The following is a 20,107-nucleotide window of genomic DNA, read 5'->3' as shown; positions in this document are numbered from 1 at the left end:
TTCAAAATTGTAGAAGGAGTTTGCGACGCAAGATTTTGCAACAGACCGACCGACCCACCGCCCGCCCGACCAACATCACGGTGATTCCTATATACCCCCTTCACACTACGTGTGGCGGGGGTATAATAATCATCTCATATCATTGTATTATCATTCTCGTTGATGTCATCACCTACAGGACTATATAACTACTATGCCTACAATTTCTACAAACTAATTTTGTTGTTGTTGTTAATGTTATAGAACCTGTAGCACAACATAAATAATACACTCTAACAAAACAGATTGTTACTGTGCGAGCTTTACCCCAAGCTAAAATATAATTTTTTGCAGATACACTTACAAAATTGCACATTCCACTCAAATTTATCAAACCTATCACACCTATGAAAGACAAACTGCATACTGGTTTCTTTGAAAACTGCCATATGGGCAAAGTGGAGACATACAGTTTACAAGGTTTATGTAGGTATGTACCGGTAATATGTAAATGTATATTATATACACATACATTGATACAATGTACATGTACATAGCACACACACTTCACAAACACAAATACACACTGGCACACACACATACACACAGATGTACTTGCAGAATTCACAAACATATTCGGGTTCCTTCTGGAATCGGAAGCTTGTTGATATGCTATCACTCGACACGTGATATTCTTGTCTTGGGCATGACTCAGAGCAGAGTTGACTGCTGATCATTTGCAGATTCCACCACATGCAGCCTAGTGTCTGGGGTAACAGCTAGGGGGAAATTGGAGAATCAAAGTATGACACTACTGACCCTCCTTACAAAGTACCAAGCAGTCTACACCACGACTTGAAATGCACTGTTAGCACACTCGTTACACTTTGCATACTGTGCACAGATTTACAGTCACAGCGTGTGTGTACTACATCTGACTAGTCATGAGCGTATGCATCCAAGCCATATACATGTAGTCTCCTTTCAGTGCATCAACATTATTTTTTTTTTTTTCTTTTCAAAAGATTTTCTAGTATTTAATGTTCATAGACAGGGAAGTACAAGCATTCATTATCATAATTTCTGCATATATTGCAAGCACCATAAGAGCTACTTGAGATGAAAATGCCTTTATAGTATGTAGTGTTTTGATATGATATGGTACCATTCACCTGTGCCAAAACATTATTATTTTTTAACTTGTCAAGTGTGGTCTTGGAATGCTCTTTGATCATTCAATATTCCCACACACAGCATCAGTAAACATTGAGCACAGTGTGTACACCTCCCTTGCTATTGCATAGTGCAAGTATGTTTTCCCCGTAACTGGACGCAAAGGCCGTTTCTGAGGCAGATCTACAGTGTATGTAATAATTTGGAGGAAAATTTAATCATGATAGCAAAAGCATTGGCTGAGTACTATTCAGAGTTCCCATATTCACTTCCCTATTGCCTTGCATGATGATACAGCTTGCATGTTACTGCAGGTTCAGTTTCCTCTGTTTGCTGATATCATACAACTTCAATTTTCTGTGGAGTCCTCTGCTATTTTTCTCCAACCCCGAGACTGTGCATTGCACAATTCTTGTTGACTTCTCATAGCTTGTCTGTTTGCATGAACAAGCACATCGTTTGTAAACAAACAACATTTCTACATATAGCACAACATCTGTTTGAAATAATTGAAAAAGGCACAAATTGCTCTGCAATTTGGGCCCTGTTGCATAAAAGTTGAGATCAAACATATTTACAAAAGAGAAAATCAAATGTAAGCATCTAACTACTCAATTCTTTTGGCTGATACCTGACTTCTGATTTTCTGACTTATGTTTGATAGCATTGGTTTATTTCCTTACATGATAGAGCTGTAATACCAGGAAGTCCTCTACCTTCTGTTTAGTGCCAGGGTGTTTTTGCATGCACACCTTGCATAACATGACTTGAATGCGTTTGTTTTGGATGCAAATAAGATTTTTTTTTTTTAAAATCCCTTTAACAACAGAGACTATGTTCTCAAAAGGTACTTAGAATCTTGTAGTTTTTGTACGAAATTAACTCCAGCCACCTGAAAACAATCCTGACAGGTATCTGTAGTTGATGTTTTTTGTCTGTTAATATATACTGTATGCACACAACGCGGTACATTATGGAGATACAAGCATGACAGCATTTTTTTTTTTTTTTTTTGAAGCTCCTTGAAAATTGCGACTAATTGTATCTCTAGTACTGCGCTTCTCATTGATTTCTGTATGAGCCAAAATAGGACTGCTGAAAATTACCAGTGTTTGAACATGTACTTTGAGTGTACAGAAACAACAATCCTTGCAGTACTGGTGAGTTTAGCTGACATGCATCACAACCTTATAAACTGCCTAGTATCTATTACTGTATGTACAACAACATAAAGAACCTCAAAAACATGTGACCTTTGCAGCTGTTGTGAGATACTGCCATCATTCAAATGATTCTGTTCTACATGTCCTTCTGCTTTCCTTTCAATCTTCAGAGCTATTCCTTTATTAAAAAGGTGGACAATTTTCATGGTGTGAAAGTTTTCACACATTTTGTGCAACTTGAAACTAATGCATAAATGCAAGCATATAGAATTGAATACAGTTAAACTCGCCTAAGTCGACATCGCATATGTCGAATAATCGCGCAAGTCGATGATTTTAAAAAGTCCCGATTTTTCCCCATTGACTTACATGTGCGTGTATTAATTCACTCACAAGTCGAATTTTGTAAGTCGAATACTCGCCTAAGTCGATGAAATTCCAAGAACACTTTCACGGAAAAACCCTTAAATTCACTGTGCCTAAGTCGAATAAGATTTCATTGTGCAATAAATCACTGTCAAAATCACGAGACGCCAGTTTTTGTTTACTAGCCCGACCAGACAGGTGACAAAAAAATTATCTAAAGTATCAAAATTCAAAGCGATCGCATGCGATTGTTGAACTCTCGTGTTTGGAGGTCCGCTGGTACAGCCCTGTCGCGCTAGCGCTACGTACGTACAGCGACTGGGCTGTATACAGTTGTGCGTACAGCGACTGGGCTGTGTATACTGGTAGTCTGTGTATGTTTGCAGTCTGCGCTGTGCAGTGGATGGATGAAGCTGCTGAGTTTTCAAAGCGGAAAGTAGGGGAAAAGTTACGGGCACGGGTAAATCAGAATTACACCTCTACACGCATTTCAAGCCACGGTATGGTAAACTGGAATCAATCACTGCTCAAATATCGTTCATATTCACTTCCCCAAGGTTTAACAAGGGTGTAAAGTAATCGGACCTGTGCCAATACTAATGCACTGTCCATGCAAAGTTAGCCGCGGCCTTGCCGGGCGACCCGTGCTGCGGCACACCTCCCTGACAGCTCTCGGCTCCAGAGTAGACAACATACATGTACATTTATACATAATGTACGTGTGGTGTAACTGTTGTTAAGTCAATTTTTTTCGACTTACGCACAAGTCGAAAATCGCCTAAGTCGATGTGTTTTGCTCAGTCCCGAGAAGATCGACTTATGCGAGTTTAACTGTACTGTAAAACATGATATATTCGCGGCATGAATTTTTCGCGAATTGGCAGCGACGGCCTTTTTTGCGGCATGAAATTTTCGCGAACTGCCACTGGCATTCAATGCATACAGTGTAGACAAGAACTTTCGCCTGCATTTTAATTTCGCGAATCTTGGCGCTTGCAAGATTCGCGCAGAATTAAAATGCACGCGAACATTTCTCGTTTTACAGTACTTACATCATCACAGACCACTGAACACAAAAATTGAAGCATCTGAATCAAGATTTTAAGTATTTACAAGACTCAAAATGTTTGTATTAATTAATACAAGGTATTTTTTGATATATTTTTGTTTTGTGCGTAGAATGAGCGCCAAGGTTTACATATGGGGGGGGGGGGGGGTCTAATAATGTAGTAGGCTAGTGTTGAAGGCACAATGCTAGTTCAACTTTTGTTGTTCATTGAAGTGATTTTTGCGATAAAACAACCAACCCTGAATTACAGAAGTTCCCAAGTGAGTTTGGTTGGGCTACTACATCCTCATGTCATCAAATCTTGAGGCAAATTCCTCATCAGCTCACAGAGTTGAAAAGACTGTCAATACTGTATGTCATTAAAAAAAAGAAGAAAAAGACTAAAATGATTATAGATCTCTACCTGAAGCTACCTTGGTATGCTATCGCTGGTGAGTTCAGTGATATGATTGAAGCAAATACACATTGTAGCTGGTCAAATCAAACAATCATGCTCCTGATGCAACATCAGTTACATATGGTCCACATGTGTATTGTAACAAGCAAAGCAGAAGTCTATCCAAAGATTGTATTTGTTGCAAGAATTTTATTGTCACCAGCAGTGATTGTGCTTTGTACAGATATCAGAAAAATGACTCTAGATATCAAGTATAAATCATGAATCTCTTCGACCGGCACATGACCAACCCATTTTGCACCCAAAACTACATACAGATTGTCTAATTCTATTTCATGATAAAACTTAATTAATAAATGTGTGTTTGGGTTAATGTAAGTAGTCGTAATTGGGTATGGTTATTAGAAACCTAAGCATGCTATTACTAAGGTTTGGGTGCAGTGTCATTCTTTATAGTAAAGGGGGAGAGACTTCCTTATGTCCCCCCCCCCCCACTAATTTTTCCATACCCCACTACCGTTGCAATCTTACACACAGATGCACACACTCTCAGTCCCACACACATTAGCAAGTACAATGTGTAGGGCATACGTAAGTGGGTATACAAGTATAAGGAAGTCTTGCTCTTTCACATCACATAACATACTGTATGAGCTGAAATTTTCGCGTACAGATATTTTCGCGATTTGCTACTTGGAGGACATTTTCGCGTGTTGTTAATTTCGCGGTTACGAGGGTCTAACTGAACGTAGTTAATCGCGTGTTGTTATTTTCGCATGTTGTTATTTTCACGGTTCGAAGGCGATTCGCGAAATTCGCGAAAATAAAACCACCGCAAAAATTTCAGCTCGTACAGTACATTGTATCTGCTACCTGTTGATCTGCACTTTCCTATCCACAAAATACCAACTCAAGTTTACTGTTACAGTGGTGGGTCGGCCTACAGATTACTGTACTCGGCCCTGCATTTTTGTGCATTTACACTGCCTTGCTGAGCTGCATGTGGCGAGTCAAGTTTCCTTTCACATGTTCTTTTCTTCTTCTTTTTTTTTTTTGTCGTAGTGGCGCTCTTACATGTAATTTTTTTTTTTTTCCTCAGCTATCTCCACAGTACAGCTGAGTGGGGGGGTTGAGCACCCATTTGGGTCTGCTTGCATTTACATTTGTTCAACTAAAGGTGGGCCTCAGTCGGCCCAAGACTACCTTCTGGTTGTAGTCTTGGGCTGGCGTCGCTTTTGGTACCTCATTTCAATTTTCGTGCATTACATCAAAATAAAGGCCGGGCTTTTTGTCAACTGTCCATAGGGTCTAAATGTGTGATGCTCTGTAGAGCTGCGCCTGTACTTAGTTGTGGACTAGAATTTCCTTATGAGATCTTGGTGGTGCTTTTCATGTGAACAGAGATGACAAGCTTCTCAACTGGCTGGAAGTGAGAAACTGCGATAGTACAGCAAAGCAACCAAAGAGGGCTGGGGATGGGCGTGGGGGTTGGGGTGGAATCGATGTCCCCTGAATGAGTCTAACATCTTATACAGTATATGAGTTGTTGACATGACTTAGTGGTTGGCAGAATTTGGATCATCATTGGTAGGATTTAAAATCATCTAGAAAGTAGCAGTAAGATACACTCACTTACAGTATCATCATAGGTTTCCGCTTCTAGGTATCATCCAGCGCAGCGCGCAAGCCATGTAATAAAACACTATTTATACAGAAATCTCCTCCCCTGCATGCACAAGCTCGCTCTGAAAATCAGACATCCATACAGCTTGCATGGCTTGGGCACTGTCTGCGCCAGATGCCACAGGACACTTGCACTAAAGGCGCCCAAAGGCTGGTGGATGGCGGAATTCATGAAGAAAGCGAACTCGTAATACAGTATTCATCGCATAATCGGGCATCTGATAATCGGGGACCTCGCTTAAATGACATACGCTTCCCAGAAACATTTCCAATGCATGTTATTTTCACTGGATAATCGGGCGGGGACCTCTGATAAACGGGACAATCTTTCTTCCAGCGATCTTTGATTTTGTTGATATTTTACACAAAAAATCTACCAAAATACCACAACAATATTTCAAAGATTCCCTATCAGTTGTCGTTTACATCGAACTTACAAAGCAAGCTTCGGACTGGTGTGTTTTGACCTCCGTCCATCCAGTACACGTACATTTCAGCTCGCTGCCCGCCTTTGCTTTTCTGTACATGTGTATATGGCGAGCTAGATCGCTACATATTGACAACACATGTACAGTGCAGTGATCGCGGCATGTAAACAATCAAGCCGTGATGACTGAATGATTGAAGGACTTTTCATTGACGTTCCCAAATCAGTTCTGGGTAATCATTTTCCATGGTTGTGGATATGTATTTACTAGTATACGGAACGCCCTACGTGTCCAAGAATTCTACGAATGTTTAAGAAAGTGCTAGCTTTTTATCCACATATTTTGTATTCGAAGAAAGGTGACAGAAGAAGAACCCGGTTGCGATTACTCTACATCATTGCGAGAATGCAGGGAGAGCTAGAGGGTCGCGCCGAGGGGTAGCGTGGTTGTGTATTTGTGTACATGTACAGTACGTCAGTATGCATGTGTGTGTGTGTGTGTGTGTGTGTGTGTGCACTACATGTACATGTCGTATGCCGTTAGTGTATGGTGAGTGCTCATCGCGAAATTGGGCACCCCGCTTAAAGGGGCCGTGTTTGCTACTCCCAACCTGTCCCGATTATGTGATGAATACTGTGCCTACAAAGTGATAAGTTTGCTGACAAATTTGAGTACCCATCTACTCTATGTTAGCAGTTTGGAATAGAGCCCATAGGTCTACATGCACAAGATCAGGTTAGTTCTGATTTTATTTTTCTCTTTACGAATATTTGTAGAATGATGTCAGACTTCAGCTTTATGGGGCTGATCTGTGCATGGAGAGGTGAGAGCCGCAGAAAAATGCACCCAAAATTTCAAGTCAGATCAGGCCAATCTATAGGTGCAGCAGCCCTGCACTGATTGAACCCGCTGCTCGGCACTGGGAGCTGGCGTCCATGGTTCGGTGGGTCCCTGCACACTGGTTCTAATGTTAGTGGTTGATTAAAACTTGACTTTTGTCAAAACGAAAAGACAAATTGTTTTCTTCTCATATGGACAGTGGGGAGTGGATATGTGTGTGTGTGTGTGTCATGTGTGTATAACAAAAAAATCACTGAGCGAACTTGCGACAATTCTATGTCAGATGTGAGATGGCCGATGGATGAGAAGTGCAGAGGAGGCATCAAGCATCTCAGGCTGGCTGAGGGCCTCATGAGCACTCCACAGCCCAGGTATTCATGAGGGGGAAAGAGTACCTTTTATGACAAGATCAATGAGCAGGAGCCCCCCTCAGCTCATCACTGCTCATGAGCAGATTTCCAAGACTAACCCGTGTGTGTAAATATGAGCCCTCTAACGTTAAACAGCCATATTTCTTGAGTAGTTGAGCTAAATTAAGAACCCTATTATTCATTGATTCATTCCACAAGGGCATATTTCCCAGGAGTCCCCACCAACATACCTAGGGTCCTACAATGTAACTGTTAATCCCACCAAGCACGTAACTTGCAAGTTGTAATGTTAGCTAGGTAAAATATGAGTTTTATGATGCTACACTGCAGCACTGGTCTGGTCACATTATCATTAACTTCTATTAGGCCCTACTAGACTAGGCCTAGGCCCTATAGAGTCAATGACAGGTGGCCACTGCACTGTTCCAACACCCGCCCGGATAGTCCTTGATTTAAATCTAAACATGGTAAAGTCAATTCAAGACAATGAGTCATTGAGTGTTATCATACTGTGCATTGTTAGCATGCCGCTGCTCGAGTCCTAGTCCTGATCCTCACTTCATTCAACTTACCCTCCACTACGCCGCATAAAAAGTCTGCTGAGAACATAGTCCGAGGACAACTCCGACCTCGTCACTGTTGTCTCGTCTGGATGAACGAAATGTTTTGCAAAACAGTTAACAAACTGCACCCAAACGTTCAGTCTCGTTTCTACACCTCCACATCAACCGATCGCTGTCAGATCAAGGAGTCCATTCTTGATGGCTTGCGAAATTCACTAGAATCTGTATGGTGTTGAATTCTTGTGCTACTCACTCTGAAGCACTTAATTACACCTACAATTCATGGGTTGCTTTGGCAAGCTCAGAAAATATGATGTTAACATATGACCAGCTAATATTTTGTGTAGCTTGATATCGTTCATTCAGGACATGTTTTCCGATTTCACCGTCCGAGATTCCGTGAGCATGCAGTCAATTCGCTGTTTACTTAAATTGGCTGTAGGATCAGGAGCCTACTCTACGTCGCTTCAGTACATACACACAATACAGGTTGTACGTATCAGATACACAGTACGAATTTTACTGAGCATGCAGATCACAACCCGTTTTGTGTGTTGTTCAGTGATACGCAGCCACGTAGAAATAGACACCATTATAGCGTGATGCATTCGAAGAGCGGCTCGTGCGTTGTGTGCAATCTGCGATACACGTTCAGGGGCATTTTGTGTTACACAGTAGGCTGAGAGAAATCTTGCGCACTGCCGAACATCCACAGAACTGGATTGAACTAGCATACAGCAGCTTACAATGCGATGATACCCTTGGTGCCATGAGGTTTCGTTTCTCATAGTTCTTCTGTTTCATAAGTATACAGGTATTTGTACCAATACATAATATGGAAATGGAGATCATTTCATAGGGATCAAGGAGATAGACTGACTTGGCCAGATTTTTGTTTTTGTACATGTACATGTATCTCTGATTGTTGTTTTCATAGTTTCCACTATACAATCTGGAAACATTTCTTGTAATCACGTGAAAACTGCTCTATCTAATCTTGTAAATATTTTGATTCTGTATGATTGATTTGTTGATTTGATCAATAAAGACTTAAAGGGAAAAAAAAAGCTTACAATGCGATGTACCTGTACTCCGCTAGAATGGATGAACCAGGAGCGGTAGGAACACCTTCCTTGAGCGGGGGTACATGTACTTCGGTCCGTTTCTGGAGAGACTTTTCGCTCATAAAGACACACTTATGAGAGACTACATGAGATGGATTTGAAACTTTAAAGTTTTCATTTATATACATTTTTTTAATAGTTTGTTACATACGAGCGTCTTTAATTTGGTCATTCTGAGATTTTTTTCAATTCAATTCAATCTTTATTTCCGATTCAATATATAAATGTATAAAAATACACGTGAATGATATGAGCAAATTGTACAAAAAGTTACTTTAAAAACAATGGAAACGTCAACAAAACAAGGCAAGATTATGATGAAGACAAAAGAATAAAAACATATGGGGAAAACAGATATCACAGATACATAAAAAACAGAACTCATTAACATTGTGTGTTTGGTTGATCGGAAAATGGTATGCGCGTAGAAAGCCAGAATAGGCTTGTTATGTTGCACATATCCCGCGTAATGATCATTTTACAATTGCTTTAAAAAAATGAAACACCATAATACAAGTAAAAGAAAGACCAGTTATACCCATTTAAAATATATATGTATATATCAATACTTACTAATCAATGTTTTCTTGTACTGTCTTTTGAAAATATTATTAAACTGTATATTAAATGAACAAATATTTAGATTTGTCGGTTAAAAAACGCCATCGATGAAAATGATTTGACGATCTTGTATAATAATTATGTACATCTGAGTTCACAGAAAACACATTTTGTAAACAACATGAAAGCGTTGCATAAATGAACATATCTGCATTTTATTTAAATCTTGCAATTTAAGAGTGTGTAATAATTTAAAAAGTTTAGTTGCTGATGCTCTATAATCTGACTTTGTACAAATTCGAATTGCTTTCTTTTGTAGTATATAAAGTTTTTGAGTTTGGCAAGAATACGTGTTTCCCCATATAGAATTGCAGTAAGGTAAAACAGATAAAATATAAGCATTATAAAGAGCGAACAAAATGTAACTTCGCAAATCATATTTCAGTCGATTCAGAATACCAATAAAACGGGAAATCAATATGATCATTCCAATTCAGCTTACTGTTTAATACAACACCTAAAAAATTGACAGATTCATAAAATTTCAAACGTATATCACCAATTTTCAAAATCATATTATCAGTATTATACTGCACACCTCCGCGTTTAAAAAATACACATTGCATTTTGCTTATATTCAAAGTAAGCATATTGCACTTAAACCAATTATATACTTGAAGAAGATTTTTGTTTAAAAGTTCGATCAAAACATTGATATCGTTATGAGAGGCAAGAAGTGAGGTGTCATCGGCATATAGAATAAAATGAGATTCATGGCAAGAATTGACAATGTCGTTTATATAAATAAAAAACAATAAAGGTCCAAGAATAGATCCCTGAGGCACACCCGTAATTAATATTTATCATTATCATTATTATTATTTTTTTATTGTGATGACTTCATGAAACGGACCCCATGACCGCGTGGTGTATGCATTCCTGTTGAGCCCCGTCGATCCTTTAATACATAGGGAAAAGAACCCAAAGTCATGATATTGTAGGAAGCATTAAAAATTTACAGAAAAGCTCAGCAGTAAACATAACATTCTTTGTTGCGAATATGAAGCGTCGATTTGAGAAGCCCGGGTACTGACGCTGACAGTATTGAGGTTAGATAATTAGGCAGCGATGGTGATTTGAACACATGATATGTAATATTTGTATTATACTGATGGGGGGGGGGGATGTTTGATAATGAAATGAATAAAACATAAACAGAAGAACTACTCGCGTTCATCACAAGAATTTTCATAGTTTCCTCCACTACACACTTCCGCTGTTACTGGAGCGAAGTCGCTCATACTCCCGGCAATTTTGTGACAGCAGTATATCTTGAGAGATAGACCTGCTCGACTATACGCACAGCTAAGCAGTGCATTATTTATTTCCATTTATAGATCTTGTAATAAAGGTAAACTATTTGAAGGTACGTAAAAGATAATCATCCTCGTAGGGCCCTATATCAGTCGGTTTCCCCATGGTATATTGAACTATAAAGTTCGGTCGATCGGATTAAACGGCTGGGTCTTATACCTTTTCTTTAAAGAGCTCATCCTGCTTTGACCAATATCTTTATTTTTATCTTTGGGGGAGTCCAATTCATAATCCTAAGGCTTTTTTTTTTTGGGGGGGGGGCGCAGGAGGAGGCCGGTTGTCGATGTTACCAACGGATACCCACGGATGTTTCTAAACGCAGGCTCTAAGCCTCTGTATTTAGTTGATTTTGATGCAAGTTTTTATATAGCGTACTGTATTTCAGACTTGAAAATAATTTTATGCTATTTACAACTAAATTATAACATAAATGAAAATGTTTTAAGCATTACCAAGAACAATATGTCACTCTGCAATAATTATTTTACATATACCCCGACGCGTCATTTGCTCCTGCGACAATTGCTCCCCGGTCTTATTTCTCCAAGGCCCCTGAGGGTTTACTTTAGTGTGATGGTTTTAGCATGGAGCTACTAACTTAGTAGCTCGATCCATTGTTTTAGCAGGGAGGTGGAAGCGATCTTTCAATGTGAGGATTAGAATTAAGGGTTAGGGTTATATTTGTGGGTAGAATTTATGTTTGGCTTATGCCTATAGTATGGGAACAGGAGCAATTGTCATGAAACCACCCCGACAAGGTTTCGTTTATGCAACCGGGCAAAATACCATACAGACGGTTTCACTGGTTCTCAAGCTCTAACTACTAGTATATGTATACAAAATACTTTACCGTGAGAGTTTCTGGTATGGGCAGCTATCAGTGACTCCACACAGCGATACCCACCTCTGATCCCTGCTCCAAACTAATTATTCACTGATGGGCGCAACCCTGAAGTGAATATATATTTTGGGAGCACCATGGCCTGTAGTTTTAACCAGCAACTCCAAATTAGGAGAAGCATTTTTTTTATAGTATTTTGGATCAAAATTTTAAACAAAAGAAGGGGAAATGGCGGAAAATGCGAGGCAAGAAGTCATGCGATGTTGGATCATACACTGACCCTAAGGCGGACTCACACTGTGCGATTTTTACTGCGATTTACCCTTTGCGATGTCGCACGACGAGAAATCGCACAGTGTGAGGATGTCTGCGATACGACAACCGGCGATTTGGGGGCTATCGCAGCCATCGCAGCCCCATCGCAGAACTTTGAACATGTTCAAAATTCTGCGACAATCGCTTGCGACGATGATCGAAAACTTTCAGTGAAGCAAGGTGGTAGAAGAAGTACTAATCAAGATTTGGCTGGATATGCTTCCTTTATTCCACAATTGCTTATCTATCTCAACATGATGACGAAGATGAGATGGGGAGGGAGTTTTACAACGACTTAGAGTGCAATCGTGAGTAATTCTACCATGAATATGGGCTTCTCGCGTCCATTGCAGCCGTTTTGTCCATACGTAGTCCCATGTATAGAGTTTGAACGAGGGCAGATTAAACAGTCTGTGGGTTGGTTAAAATTTTGTTTGCGTACCGCCGGACCGGTACTGTATGCATAGCCTTGGACTTTAAACTTATTAAAGCCTAGGCCCTATTGAGTATGCTATAAACTAGACCCATATCTAGCTAGGCCTAAATACGTGTGTGGGCCTAGAAGTGGTTCTAGGCCTAGTCTGCCCTAGATCTATGTTTGACATACATGTTCCATTCGAATTTTATGAATTAAATCGACATAGGCCTACACGTTGTATAAACTACTAGGGCTAGGCCCCTGGTCTGGACAGGCCCTAGATCTAAGTAAGTGGTTAGACCAGAATGGCTTAGTATTGCACTGCTACTGGATCGACTGACGTGGACGTGAACACTAACAGTAAGACTACAGTAAACACATAACGTTTAGGGCCTAACGTTAGACGTGGTTTCTGTCTAACGACATAACGTTGAAAAAGAGTAACCAACAGTTAGAGATCTACCCTCCTAACTTAGTAGTCTAGTCTAGAGGCTTCAAATGTGAAACATTCTTCCTGCCCTGCACACACGACCATACTAACACACAGTTACAAAACGTTGGTGGAGTAGGGGGCCTACAGTTAATTCTGAGTAGACCTCTATACCGACGGAACCGGAACAGAAACAGAAACAGATCCAGATATTTTTTTACACGTTGATAGGAAAGGATATTGATAATTGAAAGTCTAGCCCATCAAGATGTAGGCCTAACTGATACTATTAGTGATAAGATTTCTAGAAATCTACATTTTCTTACTAAAGTCTTTATATATATAGATTAACTAAACTAGTCTGTCTAGACCCTAAGCACTAGATCTAACAGTTAATTAGTCTAGCACTAGCAGTCGTAGCATGCACTAACGTTAGCACTACTCGCAGTCAGCAGGCTTCTTCTTAATCTTAGTTTTAGACCCGTTCTACAACATTAAACGATAGTGATGTTTGATAGTCCCTTACGGTGATCTAACGTAAGGGTACTAACGTTAGATGGGTCTACATTTTTTTTTTTTTTTTTTTTTTTTTTTTGCCAAAATGTGCTCATGGATTTCAAAATCATACGGTAGGCCTACTCTGGTTAAGCTAGTGTCGTGATGGCTACAGAAATACAGTGTCGATTATTACTTAGGCGCAGGCACCTACTACTGGATCTAGATTGTCAGTAGCTGTGCTAGCCTTTCCTGCCCTTGGCTGTGGTCTAACGCTAGAACCGTAGGCTTATACCTATTTTGTATTAAACGTTAGAGGAATTAGAACTCTAACCGTTGGAGTTAGACCTACACTGTAATTGAGATCCATTGCTATAGTTACAAGCAGTATGAATCCAGATCCTAGACAAAAAATAAACAAACTGTTCCCAAACTTTTTTTTTTTAGAGTAGACGTAGTGTCTAGTCTCATGGAAATTACCTAACTAAGCCAGGAGTATAGCACTCTAGATTTTTAACAATAAGGCCTAAGTGGAGCTGAGGTAACTTAGATTGATCAGTTGTTCTTGGAGATTTGTACAGAAATTGTAGTCTAGAAACACACACACACACACCAAACAAATGCAATGCATTGAAGTGACCCTCTCTACATGTAGGTTACTAGTTGATTAACATTTTACAGGGCTGCCAACTCTCACTCATTGAGAGTGAGACTCACTCATTTTGGTCCTTTCTCACTCTAAAACTTTATTTCATTTGCATGCATTTCTATTGATCTCACTCATTTTGACTCCGAAATTATAGCATTGGCCTATGGGAGTCTCACTCTCAAGTAGTTTCCAATGTTGGCAGCCCTGATTTTATCCATGTTTGTCCGAGTTTTTATGTGATGATCGATCATGCACTCCAAACTGAAAGTTGTTACTGTATGAGGCTGTAACATGTTCATGCTCAGGGCTGCAGACTAGTGCCACAAAGTATTTGATTATCCGGCAGTATGTCATTTGTTAATCTGTGTCGATAATAAACACAGCCTTGTCGTTGCTGCCTCAGCAAGTCACAAACGTGCTGTGCACAGCACTTGGTAAGGCTATTACACCAGTATACAGTACAGTACCTGTGTACATGTCATACTCTTTGTTAACTTTAATTGCCCTTTAATTTCATAACAAAGTATATCAAAATGAACTCTCAGTCTGAAATCATCAAAGACCCTGCCCCAAACTGTTGTACGTGTACTTGCAGTTTGATTGCAGAATGTAAAACATCATTCAAGGGCAATCATGAATTATCCAAAATTGCAGACTGTAGGAAACAATGCTGTGTGCGTCATGTGTTACACATGTATGTATATTGACATACTTGTACTAAAAGTACCTGGTACACTATGTAATGCATAGTGTAATTTAGTTAAGCTTTCGAGCCCGTAGACCTTAGTAAATGAATGAAATAATTATGATTATGATATACATGTATGAATTTACAAAGCACTTATGTAGAGGCCTCTATGATGTATTCTTGTCTCTCCTCCCTGGTTACATGCAAGTGCTTCTGCTATGTCCAATGATCAACAAAGGTGAATAGTTGAATAAATTTGTTTATCACTATGGTGTTTGTTAACTCTAGATTCATTCCCAAATGTTGTCCTTTTTACCCAAATGGTAAATCTAGAGTCTACTGTAATTATCATAAATGCCTAAAAATAGTTGTCCCTTTGTGTCACCCTAAACAGGTCTGAATAAAAATGAAATCTCTAAGGAATTCATACTGGAGGCTTGTCTCAATGTTGAAAAGGAAGAGCAGAAAAGGAGCAGCTGGCAACTGGTTGTTCTGCAGAAGTACATCAATCCCTCTCTTACCTGCAATTTCTGAGGACAAACATGCCAAGAGGATCACTAACCAATTTGGGAGATTGAGGTACAGTATATATGTTAGAAGATAAAATAAACACTTTTTCATACTTTCCAAAATGTTTATGTGACTGCATGTGTGAATACATCAGTTTCTTTTTCTTTGTATGGTGGCTTGACAATTAAAAAAAACAAAACATTACGTTGAGAGCAAGAAAGAAATTATTTCAAAAAGTGTAATTTAATTGTCTTTTACAGTATTTTGAAGAAAATAAAACTTTCATTCATGCTAGCCTAAAAGTGATGAATAGTTTATTCATAGAACTTCAAATACAGTCATTGTAAGTAATTTCCAGAAATAAATGAAAACATCATTTCTTTGAAAGAATGAATCCATTGTAAGACATAGGGGGAATGCATCCCTCTTCATCATTCTAATTCAATACAATATGTAATCATGTTTGTGTGTTTTTTTTTTCTTTTTCTTTTTCTCCTATTTACTAGGAATTACAAGATGATAAAGACTCTACCAGCAAGGCGTCAAAGGCTGAAATGCTACACATAAGGAGCAGGAGAAGGAGAAGCAGGACCTGTAAAACCTAAGAAGATAAGGAGGAGTCAAGAAGCAAAGGAAACCAAGATTTTATCAGCAGTAGGTACCCTGCTGATGCACTAATGGAAAATGTTTACTTTACCTCTAAAATAGGGAGAGAAAGAAAAACAGAAACATGCTTCTTGTTGTTGTTCTTTTCTCTCTACAGACAAGTGCAACATATTTATGTATTTGGGGTGTACCTGAAAATCCCAAATTTGATTTACATACTTCAAAGAACATTGTTGAGTAGACTTTATTCAAAGAATTATCATCCAGGGATACTTCTTTTTGTCAGGGGGTTCAAATCTATGATCACTGTCGAAAGGATTATTCAGGCGTAAGTTCTCTAAGTATGAAATAAAAACATGCCACATTGTTCTTTTACTTTTTCAAGAAAATAAAATTCCACAGTCAATTCCATGGTCGAGGAACTTCATAAAAACTCAACTCGATAACTCAACTGTGGTTGTCAGTTGCTAATGTGTGTAGTTCAAGTGCTGTAAACACTGTAAGCAAATGGGCGGAAAGTTGGAGGCATCCTAAACTACAAACATTTGCTTCACAGGGAACCTTATGCATTTTTGTAACAATTAATATTTCCCCTATTTTCTCCATTTTGCTCTCTTTTTTGTGTTTGTTTAGCCCTTGTCATGTAGTTCACCTCAACACCTACACCTGTAACTGCAAGATCGATGTGGGATGACATTGCTGTCTCTCTGGGACTTACTGGAAACAAAATGTGACTTTTCAAAGCAGGAAAGTGGTAGCTACTACAGCAGGCAGTCCGGAAGGTGGAACTTGAAGAAACTGACATATTGACTTGTTTCTTTCATTTATGTTGGACCAGTGCAAGTTTCCATGAACTTTACATGCATTTGATGTTAACTTACAATGGTTTGATTTCTGTTTTCCCACCAACTACAAACACAGCTACTCTCGAAAAACTCAAATTTACAGTACATGCACTCACCGTTAGTCTTTTTTTTTCCTGAAATACCAACAAACAGCTGAAGAATTTCAATGTGCAAGGTTTTGTCATGATTTTAAGGCGATTATGCACTGTTACTCCGACAATGCACTTTCCCTTTCTCTTTAAAATGTATCCTGCAACTTTAAATCATGTACAACAAATGTACCATGTTTTGTTTGTATCACTGAAAAACTGGAGAGGGAAAAATTCCACAAGCTTTTTGTTTGATTTGTGAGGGCCACTACAATGTTCAGAGACAATAGCAACACTCTTTCCACTACTGTTTAAAAATGTATCTTTTGTGCAACTTTACATTAACTTCAACATGTGTGCCAAACATTGTTTTAATGGCTCGAAAACTGGGGAAGAAAGCTGTTCTTAAAGCCGTTAAATAATTTTGAGGGCAATTAGTGCTGTTACCACGGCAACACACTTTGCAGTGAGCTGAACATGTAAGCAAAACTTCTTTTGAATCGATGGAAAACTTCAGAAGTTCAAGAGATGTTTTACCTTGAAGTTGTTGTATATGACTTGCACTGTTGCAAAAGTGGTAGTGACATGACATCATATTTCTTCGTCACTCACAGGACTGCGCAGAGTAAAAACACCTTAGGCCTTTGTGGAAGTGAGAGCTTATTGCAAGTTTTCTAATATTAGTTTAACTTGACCATTGAACAACTTAGTTTTGTAAACTTATTAATCACCCTAATAATGCCAGTCTACATCAACAAGGCTTTAATCATTGCACAATGATGGAATTGCACAGTGTGTTTTCATCGCCCTTGTCTAAGCGTATTGAAATGTGAGTCTGACAATGATACATGTATTGCCAGAAATGTTTGAGCTAGAAAAATGGAGAATGGCACATGTATCATTGCAATAAGTTGTACTATAGCTGCAAACAAGAAATCATGTTACTGTGCAATTCTGAATTTAGAGCAATGTGAATGCAGCAGTCAGCGTTCTGAGATAGCTATTTTTTCCTATGCAGTCATATATACGCTACCGTATTTAGTGCTGCATGGTATTTTAATGATACATATTTTAACTGCTGATCTCCCCCCTCTGCACAAAATTGTGTTTGTTTGCTTGTTTTTTATCATACCTCTATCTGTATCGATGGATAACATTTATTACTGGACTCAACATCTGAGAGTTTGAGTCAGCAAATTGTTATAGTTGTATTTGCTACATTGTAGGCTACAATTTGCCACTTTCCCTTATCAGTCAAAGCAATTCAATGTCCATTCATTTGTATCTTCCTGATTTATTGGTAACACAATTGTATATTTCTTGCTTATAAGTCAATACTGGAAAGTAAAACGTGTAACCAAAATTACATGTACTCTAGCCTTGAACCTTTTATTTCATTTTCTTCTGCACATTTTAACCAGCACATCTTCTTCTTGCAAAGAATGCCTAAGGTAGGCACCAACATAATCTGGGATGGACAGAAAATGGACAATGTTGAAGATGAGATCTCCTGTAATGATATTACATTATTAAGGTATACAATTGACAAGGTTCACACACAGTTGGAATTTCAATTCAAATGACTGCTTTGCCACAGTATTTTGCAGTGTATCAGTGTTTGATTAATCTGGATTGGGACCAGTAGCACATTTAGTGCATCTTAGAGCACCCCTTCGGATGCTGGTATGATCATTTCAATTTGGCATTTTTCAAAATACACTGTATGTTTACAGTAAGTGTTTATGTACCTTTGTACACAAAGTCTAACTGTAAACATTGCTTGTAGAGTATGTTAGATTGCAGCAATTTCCTCTCCGAGGTTTGTTTGTTTGTTTGTTTGTTTTTGCAACATTATTTGGGAAATTGTAGTGGCATAGGTAGTTGTCTCATGCAAATTGTAATGGTAACTCGTTGAGCTGAACTTCTTGTAGATGTTCAAGTTGACTGAATTTATTCATTGTTTATGTGGAAAAGAAATGGAAGTTGATTTTTTTGTCACTGTGTGATACTTTTAAGAACTATGACATCCATACTGCAGTATGTATATATGAATTGTACAGCACAATTATGGTATTGCTTTTCCTACTAGTTTTGCCTGTTTTTGGCCTTTTTTTGACAGTACAATTGTATTGAACTAATTGAAGCATACAGCTGTAGTCATGATATAGAAAGACAAATCGACAACTTGAACCGCTTTGTACCATCTTATCTTTTTCTTTTTTGATGATGGAAATAAATTACCTATTGAATTGACTTTAATCGTGATCAATGTGTCTATATTTTAGATTTAATTCAATGACTTGAATATATCATTATCTTTATTCTTGTCACATTTTTATTTGTGAATCAATATATATTGTAAATAAGTGTGATTCCCTTACATCTGGATGGTAATTACATACACAAAACAATAGTGAATTTTTCAAGGGCCAACCAGAAAAAATATGTCAGCACAATATTTTATGTGTTTGAGAAACCACAATGTTAGAATTCCATTATCAAAGCCTTAGAAAAGCACTCAGAGAATACAGACCTCCGCCAAGCAGTACTTTTTCACCCTTACTGTGAATTCTACCCATTGTAATAATTACATAAATATGCGCAATATGCTGTAAATGACTACACGTGTATTTCCAATGATCAAGAATCCTACAACCACGTAACCCTCCCCCCTCCCCCCCAAAAAAAAGGGGGGGGGACTTTGATCCAGGCAGTGATCCAAAGTAATACCAAAATATGGCATTTCTTTTTACTATCGTTATTAACTTTATTTCTTAGAATAAACTGTGTTATTCGATTCATATCTATTAATTTCTATAGTTACTTTAGAATAAAAAAAAAACAAGCTTGAACATACATGTACTTTTCAAACCAACGTCGCCAAAAAAAAAAAAAAACAGTCACGAGTGACTTCGTGACTTCATTCATGGTGACCGTTCTTTATGATGAACAGGTGCCATAATGTACGATGTACGCATGCGCACGGTGTAAATCGTAGGCCACAAATCGCACAGTGTGCGGTATACATCGCAGCACCTGCGACAGAGTGCAACAGGCTGCGATATCGCACATTGTCGCAGCGCAGCGCATCGCAGTAAAAATCGCACAGTGTGAGTCCGCCCTAAGCAGC

The 20,107-nt window shown here is 38.6% G+C and overlaps 1 protein-coding gene and 1 long non-coding RNA gene across 2 annotated transcripts in view; one reads left to right on the top strand and one right to left on the bottom strand.

The window, feature by feature from the left end:
- The window catches only part of LOC140242173 (protein O-GlcNAcase-like), a 51,347-nt gene extending 42,978 nt beyond the window's left edge, over window positions 1–8,369 (bottom strand). The window contains exon 1 of the mRNA XM_072321938.1: window positions 8,042–8,369. Coding sequence (XP_072178039.1) covers window positions 8,042–8,078 — 37 coding nt within the window. The 5' untranslated portion in view covers window positions 8,079–8,369. The remainder of the gene's footprint in view (window positions 1–8,041) is intronic.
- A 4,125-nt stretch (window positions 8,370–12,494) lies between these two features.
- LOC140241785 (uncharacterized) lies at window positions 12,495–19,230 on the top strand. Its single transcript, XR_011902105.1, has 4 exons — window positions 12,495–12,555; window positions 15,322–15,506; window positions 15,944–16,091; window positions 16,677–19,230. It is a non-coding gene; the product is annotated as an uncharacterized lncRNA (long non-coding RNA).
- The last annotated feature ends 877 nt before the right edge of the window (window positions 19,231–20,107 follow it).

The sequence above is a fragment of the Diadema setosum genome, chromosome 18 (genome assembly GCF_964275005.1).
Source record: "Diadema setosum chromosome 18, eeDiaSeto1, whole genome shotgun sequence".
Taxonomy (NCBI): domain Eukaryota; kingdom Metazoa; phylum Echinodermata; class Echinoidea; order Diadematoida; family Diadematidae; genus Diadema; species Diadema setosum.
The sequence above is the reverse complement of the archived record's forward strand: the minus strand, read 5'-3'. Positions and strand labels throughout refer to the sequence as shown.